General features: G+C 42.2%; 1 protein-coding gene across 2 annotated transcripts in view; it reads left to right on the top strand.

Moving 5' to 3' along the window:
* DYRK1A (dual specificity tyrosine phosphorylation regulated kinase 1A) overlaps positions 1-14,957 on the top strand; it is a 93,167-nt gene extending 78,210 nt beyond the window's left edge. For both annotated transcript variants that reach the window (XM_080823682.1, XM_080823681.1), the window contains exons 9-11: positions 5,252-5,558; positions 6,035-6,159; positions 11,648-14,957. In XM_080823682.1, the coding sequence (XP_080679808.1) occupies positions 5,252-5,558; positions 6,035-6,159; positions 11,648-12,268 (1,053 nt within the window). In that variant the 3' untranslated portion in view covers positions 12,269-14,957. The remainder of the gene's footprint in view (positions 1-5,251; positions 5,559-6,034; positions 6,160-11,647) is intronic.
* The last annotated feature ends 359 nt before the right edge of the window (positions 14,958-15,316 follow it).

Below are 15,316 nucleotides of genomic sequence, written 5' to 3'. Positions count from 1 at the left end.
GTATTGCTGGGTTCAGTTTGTCTATATTGGTAGGAAGTTTGTCATTAAATGGATATTTGTCTAAAATTTTATATAATGCCTTCATTAGATGTTGATCTCATGATTATGTCGGTCTCATAAAACTATTGGGAAGTATTCCTTCTTGATTTTTCTGAAAGAATTTGTATAAGATTGGCATTCTTTTGAAAATGTTTTAATAGAGTTCATTAATGAAGCTATCAGGAACTGGGGATGTTCTTTGTTAGAGGGTTATTAATTATAGCTCATATTTTTTATAAATATATGGCTATTCAGATTTTCTTTTTGAGTCAATTTTGGTAGGTATGTATTTCAAGAAACTTGTCCTTATCTAAGTTGTTGGCTTTGTTAGCAGAAAATTACCCATAATATCTCATTATTATCTTTGTAATTTCTTGAAGATCTATAGTGATAGTGTCTCTTTTGTTCCTAATGTCGGTCATTTCTGTTTTCTCCCTTTTTTTTCCTATTATTCTTTCTTTCTAGTGGTTTGTCAAATTTATCAAACGAGTTTTTTGTTTTGTTCTTACTGTTGTTTAGTCTTGTTTCTATTTCATTGATTTTTTTCTTTATTATTTCTTTTTCTTCTCCTTCCTTTAGGTTAAATTTGCGTTTTCTAGTTTCTGAAGGAGAAGCTTAGATCATTTATTTAAAACGTTTTTCTTAACAGTATTTAAAGGCATAGATTTCCCTCTGATTACTGCTTTAGCTGCATGCAGTGACTTGTGATGTTTTAACTCTCATTGATTTTGAAACATTTCTAATTTCCCTTGTGATTTCTTTATTGACCCATTGTTATTTAGAATGTTGATACATAATTTCAAAACATCTTATTGTTAACTGATTTCTGGTTCAGTAGCATCATGGTCAGAAAACGTGATTTAACTCCTTTAAAGTTGATTCAGACTTGTTTTATGATACAGCAGGTAATCTCTCTTGGTGAATGTTCTGTCTGTATTTGCAAGGAATTGTATTTTATACGTTTATTTGGTATAGTGGTCTACAAATGTCAGCATAGATTGGGTGGTTTGATTTTTTTTCCCCCCCATATCTTTTATATCCTTTACTTTGTGTGTAATGTGTATCTGTGGATGTTTGTTCTCCCAATGACATAGAGGAATGTTAACCTTTAGTGATGATTTAGGAGTTGCCTTTTGTAGGGGGGTGGTATTTGTTTATTTGACAGAGAGAGGCATAGCAAGAGAGGAAACACAAGCAGGGGGAGGGAGAAGCAGGCTTCCCGCCAAGCAGGGAGCCTGGTGCAGGGCTCGATCCCAGGATGCTGGGATCATGACGTGAGCTGAAGGCAGATGCTTAACAACTGAGCCACCCAGGTGCTCCTAATTTTGGATTTGTCTTAATCTCCCTTTAGTTGCTTTAGTGTTTTTAAGGTCTCTTAGTCATGTGTACCCATTTACTGTTGTTGTGACTTTGTGGTAAATTCACTTTTTCATTATGATGAAATGTCCCTCTTTATCTCTAGTAATATTTTTTATTTTTGTCTTTTAGTCTGATTTGTCTGATACTACTATATCTATACCAAGTTTCTTATTCTTCACATTCTCATAGTCTGTATTTTTCCAACCCTTTAACTTCAGATCTGCCCATACTTTTATATATGAAGTATGCCTCTTGTATGCAGTGTTGTCATGCCTTTTGATCCAGTCAGCTCATCTCTTTATTTCATGGTGAATTTTTAACTCATTTAATTATTCATTAAGAACCCTGAAGTTTGGGCTTTAAAATGTTGTCTTATTTGTACTCTGTTCGTCTTACCTCCTTTCCCCCCATTCCTTCTTTCCTGCCTTCTTTTGGGTTAATGGAATACTTTTTGGTTCTTTTATTTTATCTCCTCTATTGAGTAGCTATTACTTTGTAATTTTTATTCTTTTTTTTTAAAAAAAGATTTTATTTATTTATTTATTTATTTGTGAGAGAGAGAGGGAGGGAGAGAGAGCAAGCGAGCAAGCGCATGAGCGGAGGGAGAGGCAGAGGGAGAGGGAGAAGCAGACTCCCTATTGAGCCCGCAGCCTGATGCAGGGCTCGATCCTAGGACCCTGAGATCTTGACCTGAGCTGAAGGCAGACGCTTAACTGACTGAGCCAGCCAGGTGTCCCTGTGTGTAATTTTTAGTATAATTTACATCTTAAACTTATCAGTTGGCATTCATCTGATATCACTTGATAAAGCACATAACTAACCATGTGCTTTTGCCTAACCATCCACTTTCTGTGCACTTTCATCATATATCACTTCTGCATATGTTACAGCCCTCACAACAAACAGCTCAACTGCTTTAAATAAAAAATGATTTTTAAAGAAATTTTAAAACACACAAAGAATTAAGATAATAAGACAATCTTTTCTATTTACCTGTGCAGATCTTGATTTCCTTTCTGCAGTTTCTGGCTTCCAGCTGGTATTATGTTCCTCCAGAACAGAACTTTGTCTAGTTTTTTTATTTTAGGGTGAATAACTTTTGGTGGTGATTTCTGTCAACAGATGTTTATCTGAAAATGCCTTTATTTACCTTCTTAAGGAAGATAAGGAAATTTCCATGGATATAGAATACTAGGTTGGCATTTTAGCAAAAGAAAAAAGAAACTATAACATTGTTTAAAGATGTTACTGACAAGGTTTTCTGTATTATGTTGTTTCTGAAGAGAAGCCAGTAATTTTTCTAAGCATCATTACCTATATGAAGTGTGTCTCCCTCTCCCCCAGCTGATTTTGGTGTTTTTCTCTTTATGTTCAATTCTTCAGTAAGTTGACTCTTAACGTCCCTTGGTGTAGTTTCCTTTGTGTTTATTTTTTTGGAGTTTGCGGAGTTTTTGGGTCTGTGGATTGTTCTCTTTCACCAAGTTTTGAATATCCTCAGACTTTGTCTTTTCAAATATTTGTTCTGCTCAGTCTTCTAATTCGCTACTTAAATGTATGTTACAGTGAATAGAGGTCTCTGGTTTGTTCATTCTGTGTTCTTTTTATGTTGTAGTTTAGATAATTTCTTTGCTCTGTCTTCTGATTGACTGGTTTTTTTTCTTCTGCTGAGTCCAGTCTTATGTTAAAACCATTAAGTGAATTCTTTCCGATATTGCATATTTTAGTTCTTATAGTTCCACTTTTTTTTTTTTTTTTAAGATTTATTTATTTGAGAGAGTGAGAAAATGCATTGTGGAGGAGAGGGAGAGAAAATCTTAAGCAGACTCCATGCTGAGCATGGAGCCCAGCATGGGGCCTGAGATCATGACTTGAGCCAAAACCAAGAGTCAATCAGCGTTTAACCGACTGTTCCACGCAGGCACCCCTCTTTTCTGGTTTTTTTTTGTTTTTTAATGTAGTTTTCATTTCTTCTGAAATACCCTGTCTATTCATACATGTTGTCCTCCTTTTGAACTAAATTCTTTAATCTATTTGTCATAATTATTGATAATGCCTATCTGCCAGTTTCAACATTTGGGTCATTTATTTATGTGGGTCTTCTCTCTATCTTTTTCAATTCATTGTAGACCCATCTTGTTTAAATTTCTTGTGTCTCATTTTTTAAATGTATGCCAGACTTTGTATTTAAGAACACTTGAGAGGGAAGTAAATCTTACCTCTTCCAGAAAGAGACCCACCTCTCATTCTGTCAGGCAGTAGAGTGGGACTGCGCTTCCTTTGTAGTTAAGCTGAGTCTGGGCTTCGCTTTGTCTCTTTGCTCAACGTAGATGCTGTTCTCCACGGTGTTCATAGGTTCCAAGCCCTGTCTCTAGAGACCTGAGCGCCCTCTGTACATTACTGCTAGCAGCCCGCTCCCGTTTGTGCCTCATGCAGTCTCTGTCCATCCTGCTGCTCTGCCCCCAGCCTGGGAGTGCCCCGTGGGCTCCACCTGGACTGTCGGCAGGCCCTCGCCCGGCCTGGGGTCTTCCTACACCCCCACACGTTGGTTCAGAGTTGGGCTGGATTCTTTTTTTTTTTTTTTTTTTTTTTTTTTTAATTTATTTATTTGTTAGAGAGAGAGCGAGCGAGCACAGGCAGACAGAGTGGTAGGCAGAGGCAGAGGGAGAAGCAGGCTCCCCGCGGAGCAAGGAGCCTGATGTGGGACTCGATCCCAGGACGCTGGGATCATGACCTGAGCCGAAAGCAGCTGCTTAACCAACTGAGCCACCCAGGCGTCCTTGGGCTGGATTCTTACCCAGATCTCTGGCATTTGTTTCCTCTCCCACCTTACGATGCTTCTTTTTTTCATTTTCTGGAATTTAGTTAATTCTGGTTTGTTTAGGCCTTGGCACTATAACGGGTTTTTTAAAATGGAATGATTTTGTGGCCTACCTTCCTGGTTTGTTCTTGCTTTTAGAATGAGAGCAATAGTCTCTTGCAAATTTCTACATTGTCACCAGAAGTAAAAATCCAGTGGTGATATTCTGAATAAATTCAGTATTCATAGGATTTTTAAGGGTTGTACTGTCATCTGTTTAAAAATTAGTTTTCAGAAAATATCAACACGTTAAAGTAATTTATTATTCAACATACTCTAAAGGGAGGCGTAAATAATTTGTTTTTAATTTCTTTATCTAAATATGAGCAAGGGGTGCGTGGCTGGCTCAGTCGGTAGAGCCTGCGACTCTTGATCTTGGGATTGTGAGTTTAAGCCCCACATTGGGTGTAGAGATAACTGTTAATAAATAAAATTAAAAAAAAAAATACGAGTAGGTAGGTTTAAACCAGTGTATGTAGAGCCTGCTTGGAGTGATTACCACAGCTTTGGAGAGCTGCCATTGTGCAAGGAAGTGCGGCCAGGGTTGGTGGGGCATCAGGCAGAAAAACGGTTCAGGAGCACGTGGCCGGAGCAGCAGCGGGCACAGCTCCTTCACAAAGAACCAGAGAGTACAGTCTGTAGGCTCTGTGGGCTTCTGGTGTCTTAACTTGGTTTGGTTGGTTTTTACAACCTCTAGAACTGTGAAAACCATGTGTGGCTGAGGTTGTACACAAACACCTCTGAGACCAGGCCATTGTTTGCTGAGCCCTGGGCTGCGTGATCTTTAAAGTCATTTTTGATCTCAAAATTATTTTGAATTTCTCTAGTATAAGTGCATTTACGATAGTAATGTATGAAAATACAGAGGATCCTAACTATAAAGCCTTCTTTTTAATAAGGGCCTCTTTATAATAGATTGAAGCATATTTGAAGTTACATAGGCTTTTACATAACCATCAAATTTAGAGAAAGCCTTTTTATCTTTCTTCTCTTTAGGAGTATAAACCACCAGGAACCCGTAAACTTCATAATATTCTCGGAGTAGAAACAGGAGGACCTGGTGGGCGTCGTGCTGGGGAATCGGGTCATACTGTAGCTGACTACTTGAAGTTCAAAGACCTCATTTTAAGGATGCTTGATTATGACCCCAAAACTCGAATTCAACCTTACTATGCCCTGCAGCACAGTTTTTTCAAGAAAACAGCTGACGAAGGCACCAATACAAGTAACAGTGTGTCCACCAGCCCCGCGATGGAGCAGTCACAGTCTTCGGGCACCACCTCTAGTACGTCTTCAAGCTCAGGTCAGTTCTCCGACCCTGGGTTAGGCTTGGGAACCTTGACTGTTTTCTTTACAAAGTGGGGGTTATTGTAAAGTATCTTAAAAACTTGATGGGATCAGGAGGAATTACTTGACCTAAATCTATTCTTTGTAGTTAGTAAAAAAAAATCCACCTGCCCCAAAGCTCCAGTACTTAATTATGCACAATAAATTCTGCATGGCAGTTGGAAACAAAACTCTATATTAACCGAAATTTTTAATTGCTTTAAAAATAGAACTACTTTGCTCACATGTCTGAAATTTTCCCTGATGTAACCAAAACCAAAGGGGCTGATGTGGAAGAACTTAGAGAACTGGATAACTGTCTGATACGCTCTCAGACTAATAGAGCTTTTTGTGTGCGAAGTACTTTCAGTTTCAGTGTTTGAGTTCTAGAATGTATACTCGAGCAGAGTGAACTGGAGACTTACAAGTGCTGTGTTGTGTGTGATACTGAAGGTGGATCGTCGGGGACGAGCAACAGTGGGAGAGCCAGGTCAGACCCGACGCACCAGCATCGGCACAGTGGCGGGCACTTCACAGCTGCCGTCCAGGCCATGGACTGCGAGACCCACAGTCCCCAGGTGAGCTCCCACGCCGCTCCTGCCGTCCCCCGCTGTGCCCCGGCCCAGCAGCCAGGGGCCTCTCGGATGGTTGTGTCATCTCCTCCGAAGGGTCATGGCAGCTTCCTCATTTATAGGGGATTCTGATGTGTCTGTAACGAAAGCACATCGCAGCTTGCGCTCTCGTTCTTCGGAACCTGCTAACGTTTCTTGGGTGCATCCCAGCCGCTGCTCCGTTTGTTTTCTTCTTGTGTGTGTCTCCTGTACTCCAGCAGCATGTGGAGCCTTGCACGGGTCGAGTTTCCATTTTACATGGGAAACTGTCCCTTCAGGGGTTCAGTAGCGCTCCCCGGCTTGTGATTTTGCTTACGTGCTCCGACTGCTCCCCGCCATCGGTCATCGCGGACAGTCCTCGATTCCGAGTCAGTTCGCGTTTGATTTTCACCTCCCTGTTGGTTTGGTTTTGGGGTTTGTTTTTTTGTGTTTTTTTTTGGTTTGTTTCTTTGTTTTTAAAATTTGTTAAAGAAGAGGCTGTAGTTGATTAATTTTTATAAAAAGGGTGAAGCAGATGGTGGTAGTAAAATACTTAGTAACTGCTCTTTGTGGTTCATTCCGAGCACTGCGTTACGATGTTTTGTAGTGAGAGGCCAGTGTAGTATTTGAGGCGTGAAGCAAAACAGGTTGCGGACGGCCACCCCGCATGGTGGCGGCGGGTCTGCGGATGCTGCAGGAGCGAAGCCCACGAGCGGACCGTTGGCACCACGTTCGTTAGTATGGCCCGGCCTCTCTGGGCAGTCTTAACCGGTCCTCGTCACCTCCTGTCTTCCCCGGTCTCTTCAGTCATTGTCGCGGTTGCCGCTTCTACTCTTTTTAGAAACCGCTGACCTCCCCCTCTCGGACCTCGCTCCTTGCTGCCTGAGGAGAGTCTTCAGAGAAGGCGCACCTCCCCCGGCCGGAGCGCTTGTCTGCGTCTCTCTCGCGTCTTCCCGCGTCTTCCCTCCTGCCCCGGGCCGGCCCCGCCCTGAGCGCCTCGCGGTTGACGTTGCCCTTTGCTCAGCCTCTGGCTCCTGGGGCTGCCGCCTCCCCTCTTGGGCTTGATGCTCCTTCCTGTCAGCGTCTGCTCCTCCCCGCGCCTCTCCCAGCTGGAGCTAAATCTTTGCCTGGCCCGTGACTGTGCGGCCCCACGATTTTAGGGGGTGGGGGCGACGGGAGCTCTGTGTTACCCCCGAAGAGTGCTTCAGTCGGCTCGGGTCGGGCCGCCTCCAGCCGGTCCTGCAGCGGCGGCCGGGCTCACTGCTGAGGAGGCCGGCGGGCGTCCCGACGCTCGCCTTTCGCCGCTCGCCGCTTGCCTTTCGCCGCTCGCCGCCTCGCTGACACTGCTGGCTCCCGCCGGCGCTTTGAAGCACTGTCCTCCTTTTTCCCTCGACAGGCCACCTCCTGACTACCTCCCCCCCCCACACACTCCTCTGGCCTTTCCTTCCTTGTCTTCTCTTCGGGGTTCTCTGTTGCCCCCCCCCCCCCCCAATGACTGCAGTGCCGTCCTCTTCTTTTTTCAATCTAAGATTTTATTCATTCATTTATTTGAGAGAGAGTATTGCGGGGGGGGATGGGCAGAGCAGGAGGGAGAGGGACAAGCAGACCACACGCTGAGCCTGGAGCCTGATGGGGGACTTGATCCCTTGACCCCGAGATCACGACCCATGTGGAAACCAAGAGTCGGGCGCCCAACCGAGTGAGCCCCCCGGCCCCCCCGGCCGCAGTGCCGTCCTGACGTGGGTCACTCCTCCAGCTTCCTTGCTCACCCAGACCTCCCTCCTGAGCCCAGAGCCTTTATTTCTGTTGACCGTAACCGTCACTTCCAAAGTCTCCACGACAGGACACTGCAGATGCGTTGTATAAACTGCACTGGCGCCGGTCCCAGCTCCCCAGCCGTGTGGGTTCTTCACACGATGGCCCGAGATTCACCCATTTGTTCCAGCCATGCACCTGGGGGTTAGGGAGCTGATTTTTGACCCGGCTTCCCCTCATCTTGCAGTTGAATCAGATAGTAAATTGAGTGGATTCTTAATATTCTAAATAGCTCTTATTCTCTTTCCTTCACCCCATTGCTGGAGCCACCTCCAGCCTGTCTAACTAGAAAGAATTTTCTAACTGGTCCTGGGGCATCTGACTCCATACGGCAGTCACCATTCTCTTCTCCGCAGGCATGTGAACGTCGGTAAAGCAGTGTGATGCGGCCTTTCCCTACTTTAAACCAGTGTTTGGTTTTCCTTCGTACTTAAAAGGAAATTTAGACTCTCAGGAAGTGACCAGCATCGTCTGACCGCTTTCCAGGGCATTCTTTCTCCTCTTTATTTGCTCTGGTCTTACTGAATTTTTTTCCATTTTTTGGAAGACACCGAGTTCTTTCATGTTTCTCACATGTCCTGTGCTCAGCCTGAACACTTTCCCTCTCTCTTTGCTGTAGTCACTACCATTTATACTTCAGATCTTTGCCTAAATGTCAAATCTTTAGAACGACCTACCTTTCTTCTGCCCTCCAAATGCATGACATCCCGCCAACACATCAACATGGACCAGGAGTAATATGAGACTCTTGTGTACCTCCCACCTGTATTTCACAGGAGTCATTATTTTGCCTTATTTGCCTTAAGCCTTTTTTTATTTAATTTTTTGAATAGATGATACATCATTAAAAAAAATAAGTAAATGTAAAAGGGGATTCAGTGAAGACTTCCCTGCCACGTCCTCTAGCCACCCAATTTCTGAACTAGTGTTAACTGGTTTTTATATCCTTTTTGGGATATTTTACACATACCCACATATAGATCTATATTCTTAATTTTTGTACACAAAGAGTAGCATGCTATGCACACTTTTCACATCTTGAGTGTTTTTTTTTTTTCCAGTATGTTTTACATGTATTTTTTAACATATATTTGGAGCTCCTATATCAGTACATGGACACCTTTCTCTTCTTTCTTCTTTCTTTGTAGTCACACAGTACTCTGCTGTTTAGCTAGCCATAAGTCATTTCCCCAGGCCCCTGTTGATGGACGGTTAGTTAACTTCCAGTCTTTTTGACTATTATAGATGATGCTGGAGTGCCACACACATACCACTCACACACATGCAGTGTAACTGTGATAGAACCCCCTAGATGTGGAATCACAGGTCAGAGGGTGATGTGATCTGTGGGTTTTTTTATAGCTGCTGCCAAATTGCTCTCTGTTTCGTTTTGCCCGTATAGCCTTCCACTAACAAGACTCTGGAGAAACGGTGGGTGTGATCACCTTTGATCAGTATGAAATGAAAAATGGACAGAGGATGTTTTTATTTTGCTTAATTCTTTTTATACACGAATTTGAATAGCTCCATAGTTTAAGAACCATTAGTATTGTCTGAGAACTTTCTGCCTTTTTTTCTACTGGATTGTTCTCAGTGGTGTTTCTTGAAGCTTGGTTCTTAGACTACCTTTGTTGAGTAAATACTGAACAATTTTTGCTGGTAAAAGAGACACAGGCTTTGCCTTCTTCGAGCTTATAGTGCTACAGTAAATAAGCAAAATCAAATTAATAGAAGTTGCAAATACCATTAGTTGATAAAATGAAAACAGGGCGGGATAATGTGATACAGAACAGCTATCCTTTGGGCGGGATATGTTACGATTTGAGTAGGCCGAATTGATAACAGACCTCCCAAAATAAAACGAATAATTTAAAAATAATACTTAAAATACTTAAAAATACTTAAAAGTAATAATTTAAAAATCACACTTAAAGAGTATTATTTATAACAAAATATTGTTATTTATTACTAAGTATTATTATTATTTGTAACAAAATAATGCTTAAAGAGTATAAAGTTTCTTTTTTATGTAATGGTTCTGTGCGCGTTGAAGTTAGCGGCATGGCTCTCTCCGGTGTCCTGGGCTCCTCCATCCATTAGGAACTACTTGTCTGCTGTATCCACGAGGCAGGGCATTACCTGCCTGGCCTACCTTGGGAGGTATTTGTGGGCCAGATCTGGCCATGATATAAAGCTTCCATTCATGTTCCACTGACTAAAATTTAGTCCTGTGGCCATAGCTAAGTACAGGGGAGGCTGGGAAGTGTAGTGCTGCGGTGAGGACAGCTAAGAGCTTCTGCCACAGGAGTTGGGGCAGCCTTACCCAGAGTGTCAGAGAAGACTCGAACTGAAAGGAAAAAGAAGTATGTAGGCAGAAGTTGGAAATCTGAGCATTTCCCTACTTTAAACCAGTGTTTGGTTTTCCTTCGCACTTAAAAGGAAATTTAGACTCTCAGGAAGTGACCAGCATCGTCTGACCGCTTTCCAGGGCATTCTTTCTCCTCTTTATTTGCTCCGGTCTTACTGAATTTTTTCCCATTTTTCGGAAGACACCATGTGGTGTCTTCCCTATGGTGTCAGAAAGGAACAGTAGATACAAATGCCCTGAGACATTTAAACGATACTCCCAGGTGGAGGAGTAGAAGGAAGAGCTGGTGTGGTTGGAGCCCAGGCAGCGAGAGGAAGGGTCGCTAGAGAAGTTCGGAGAAATAAACACTGGCCAGAGGTGGCAGGCTGCTCTATGGATTTTGGCTTATTTTGTTTTTCTTTTCCTTTTTTTTTTTTTAAAGATTTTATTTATTTATTTGACAGAGATCACAAGTAGGCAGAGAGGCAGGCAGAGAGAGAGGAAGGGAAGCAGTCTCCCTGCTGAGTAGAGAGCCTGATGCGGGGCTCAATCCCAGGACCCTGGGATCATGACCTGAGCCAAAGGCAGAGGCTTTAACCCACTGAGCCACCCAGGCATCCGGGCTTATTTTGTTTTTCTAAGGCACAGAGAGATCATTAAAGGATTTTAAATAGGGAAGTGATTGGATTTGTGTTTTAAAAAACATTATTCTTTACTATGGAGAATGGATTGGAAAAAGGCACAAGGGTGGAAGCTGGGAGCTGACTGAGGGGGCATTTGTCCCAGTGCAGATGGATGAGAAATGGGAGGAGCCTGGGAGAAGTGGGGTCATGGTGGTCGGATGGAAGAGGTCAAGTGGGGCGCTGTTGTACTTGCTGATGGTTTGTTGGAGGAGTTGCTGAGCAGCTGGCGGAATGGGTGTTCTTACTGAAACAGGAAAGATGGAGAGAAGAGGGTTTTTAGAGGGAAAGTAAAGAATTCATTTTGAACCTGTCAAGAATATTCACTATCTGGCCCTTGCCACAAAAAGTTTGCCGATCCCTGGCATAAACAGTGCTCCCAAGGAAAGAAAGTAGCCAGTGAAATATATGAGCTTGTTTGTGGGTATGGCTTGCTAAAAATCGGCAGCTTTCACAGTATAATACTTGTTCACTCAAATATATTTGGAATTTTGCATTATATAACTAACACATTCAAAGTTTCGATATCCCCTCTCTCTAATTAGCGTAAATGCTAGTGTCGTGGCTTTTGATTGAAGTTGATTTAAGGCTTGGACCAGTACTCTGAATAAACCCTTTAAAAATCTTCTTACAGGTGCGTCAGCAGTTTCCTGCTCCCCTTGGTTGGTCAGGCACTGAAGCTCCTACACAGGTCACTGTTGAAACTCATCCCGTTCAAGAAACAACCTTTCATGTAGCCCCTCAACAGAATGCATTGCATCATCACCATGGAAACAGTTCCCATCACCATCACCACCACCACCACCACCACCACCACCATGGACAACAAGCCTTGGGTAACCGGACCAGGCCAAGGGTCTACAATTCTCCAACGAATAGCTCCTCTACCCAGGATTCTATGGAGGTTGGCCATAGTCACCACTCCATGACATCCCTGTCTTCCTCAACTACTTCTTCCTCTACATCTTCCTCCTCTACTGGTAATCAAGGCAATCAGGCCTACCAGAATCGCCCAGTGGCTGCTAATACCTTGGACTTTGGACAGAATGGAGCTATGGACGTTAATTTAACCGTCTACTCCAATCCCCGCCAAGAGACTGGCATAGCTGGACATCCAACATACCAATTTTCTGCTAATACAGGTCCTACACATTACATGACTGAAGGACATCTGACAATGAGGCAAGGGGCTGATAGAGAAGAGTCCCCCATGACAGGAGTTTGTGTGCAACAGAGTTCTGTAGCTAGCTCGTGACTAAATTGAAACTTGAGTTTGTTTCTTGTGTGTTTTTATAGAAGTGGTGTTTTTTTCCAAAAAACAAAGTGCAAAGCTGCTTGCATCAGAAGGAGATTAACACACTGAACCGCTACAAGAGGGCAAAGCTGACTTTATTATTTTTTTTTTTTAACTTGAAAAGATTGCAAAGGGACAATGAAGTTTTTAAAAGAGCCATGTCCAAACCCATCGTTATGGATAGCGCAGAGGTGTCCTCTTTTTGCCTCCCCCATTTTAACTTGCCACACCCCAGTCATAGTGGGTTTTTTTGTCTTTCTGTTCCACAAAAGTTAATGTTCAGATGTTGGTCTTGGTCATTTGCCAACTAATTTTAAAATAAAAAGGCACTGCACATAATTTGCATAAAGGGCCCCTTGAGGGTGTTTCTTTTTCCTTTTTGTTTTTTCCTCTTTTTTTTTTTTTTTTTTCCTCATTTGTTTTGTTTGGGTGGGGCGGGGGGTGGGAAATTTGGGTTTTTAAGTCCTCTAAACACACTTGGGCACAGAAATGCAGTACTGTAAGGAAGAGGGACCTCCAGCTTACACAAACATCACCTTCAGCTGTATGGAAGGGACGGTTGTATTGGAGTTTGTAAGGCACAGTAAGCATGCTAAGTGGCGGGGATCAGAACTCTCCTGTCTGAACCTACTGAGGAGCAAAGCAGCAATTACATGGGATCCTGTGGGTCTCCTGTTGTAGAGGCCACAGTAAGATAGTAATGGAACATGACCGGTCTCCTAACCAAGGTGCACTGAGAAGCAATCAACGGGTCAGTTGTGGCCAGTCCTGGGGAGGTCTGAGTGGTGGTCTTTGGGATAACCTTTGGCCTTATGGATTTGGACTCGAAATTAGAAGAGCCTACCATTTCAGATGCAATCACTTTTGGACATGCTTTTGCAGACAGTCCTTAATGCTGAAAACACAGAGAATGGGTAATTCAAGAGGCCTTTCTTTTAAAATAGACTTTTGTGACCCACTAATTGTAAGGTATTGCAAGGTCACTTTGCGTGTGTCATATAGTTGACTTCCTTATTGGTTGAAGGTCACAGAAGTAGTGGTTTGCTTTGATGGAAATAGCTACAGCTGTGTCCCTTCCTGCTTTTTACTTTTTTTTTCCTTTTTCTTTCTTTCTTTCTTTTTTTTTCCTTTTTTTTTGCTTTTTTCCTCGGCACGTGGTATCTCCACCATTTCTTCTGCACAAAGATGTCTTCTGTTCATCCTGAACATTTTAAAAAAAAATGCAGAATTTTATGTGACTGCTTTTTTGCCTCACAATTATGCTGTGAATTTTACAAAAATTTATTTTCTTTTTTGATAATTTATTGTACCAAAGCTGTTTTTATAGCACATAGATGTCTGTAACCAATAATGTAGCAGTTCTGCACTTTGACACAAGGTGTAACTAGACCATTTTTAAATGTCAGTTGAAAATTATGGCTGTACTATTGCTTAAACAAAACTGGAACTGTCGTTGAATCCATAGCCAATACATCTACAGCAATCTGTGTACTGAGCATAATAGATTGACATCTAATTCAAGATTACAACATCTGTTACATTCTAAATGTGTTCAGGCTTCTGAAGGTAAAGGGACACTGGATCCAGAAGCTATGGAACCAGCAGTTGATCCTTGTATTCCTGATTAACCTACTTGTAAACTTGAAAGCAAGACCTCGATTGCACCAACAGGTCCAGAATACGAGCACGAGGAAAGCAGAACTCTCATGCATGACCTGAAGTGAACAGGCTGGTGTTTTAACAGGTGCCTAGTTTTGAGATTATGCTGCCTTAATGTAACACAGTCTGGCAGTTGCTAAATTTGTGTTCCCATTTTAAATTGACCAATTTTAGGGTGTTATACTTTTGAGCGGTTGAATTGGGAGAATGAAGATAAGTAATTTATCTGTCCAGGATCAAAAGAAGCCTAGGAAAGAAGCAGTAATCTACCTCTGCCGATAACCCTGTTCAAAACAACTCAGCAGAACACCACATTACTTTTTACTGGTCAATTCCATGTGGCTGACTAGGTCAATTTTTTCTGAACAAAAGCAGGTTTTTATATGTAAACAGTGACAAAAGAAAGGCTTAAAACTATGTGAATGTGAATGGAAACTTGGAAATACCCGTTTTTATAATCCACAAATTTTTTTTTGTTGTTAATCAGGAAATCCATATTTTGTAATTATATGTCAAGCCTGTGGATGATTTTTGAACTTGGTAGTTCATAAAGGTTTACGGTGAATAAAAGGTTACCATCTTGAGGATAGCAATAGCAAAAGGAATCAGTAGTTACTGCTGTTTAGGAATATGAGGGGAAGATACTCTTTGGGTCAGGTCATTTTTTTCTGTGCTGGTTGCCACATCTTAGCAAGCACCAAAAAAACAAAAGCAGTTTTTAAACCGCTACTTACATAAAGGAAATCATAAAACCCAATGCTTCTGCATACTGTGTTATGTTACAGTCCAGTTTTGTGTGCTTTACTACACGGTTTGGTTACAGGACTTCTGTGCATTGTAAAACATAAACAGCATGGAAAAGGTTAAATACCTGTGTGCAGATTGTAAGATCTGGTCCGGACTTGCTGTGTATATTGTAACGTTAAATGAAAAGAACCCCCCTTTGTATCATAGTCATGCGGTCTTATGTATGATAAACAGTTGAATAATTTGTCCTCAGACTCTTTACTATGCTTTTTTAAAATTAAGAAAAATGTAAACATAGTAAAAATCTTCCTATGCAATTAACCTGGTTCAGGTAATGGTCTGGTAGGTATATTGAGTGTAAGTTCGGTCAGAGGTGTGAAAAGGAAAATAGTATTTACGTTGACCTACGTAGGCGTCCCAGATCTCGGGAGGTCAGGATTGAGGGCTTGATTTTGATCGTTTTGATTTTAAGATGGATTCTCTCTGTGAGTGATTAACTATATTCAGTTTCTCTCTGAATCAAAGTGCTAACAGTTTGTAGTGTTCGGAATGGCTGTGAGGGTTCAGTGGTTTTCTCTTTGTGGCTTTGACCTGCTGGAAAGC

The sequence above is a fragment of the Martes martes genome, assembly GCF_963455335.1.
Source record: "Martes martes genome assembly, chromosome: 1".
NCBI lineage: Eukaryota > Metazoa > Chordata > Mammalia > Carnivora > Mustelidae > Martes > Martes martes.
Note: the sequence above shows the minus strand (reverse complement) of the source record. Positions and strands in the feature narration are given on the sequence as shown.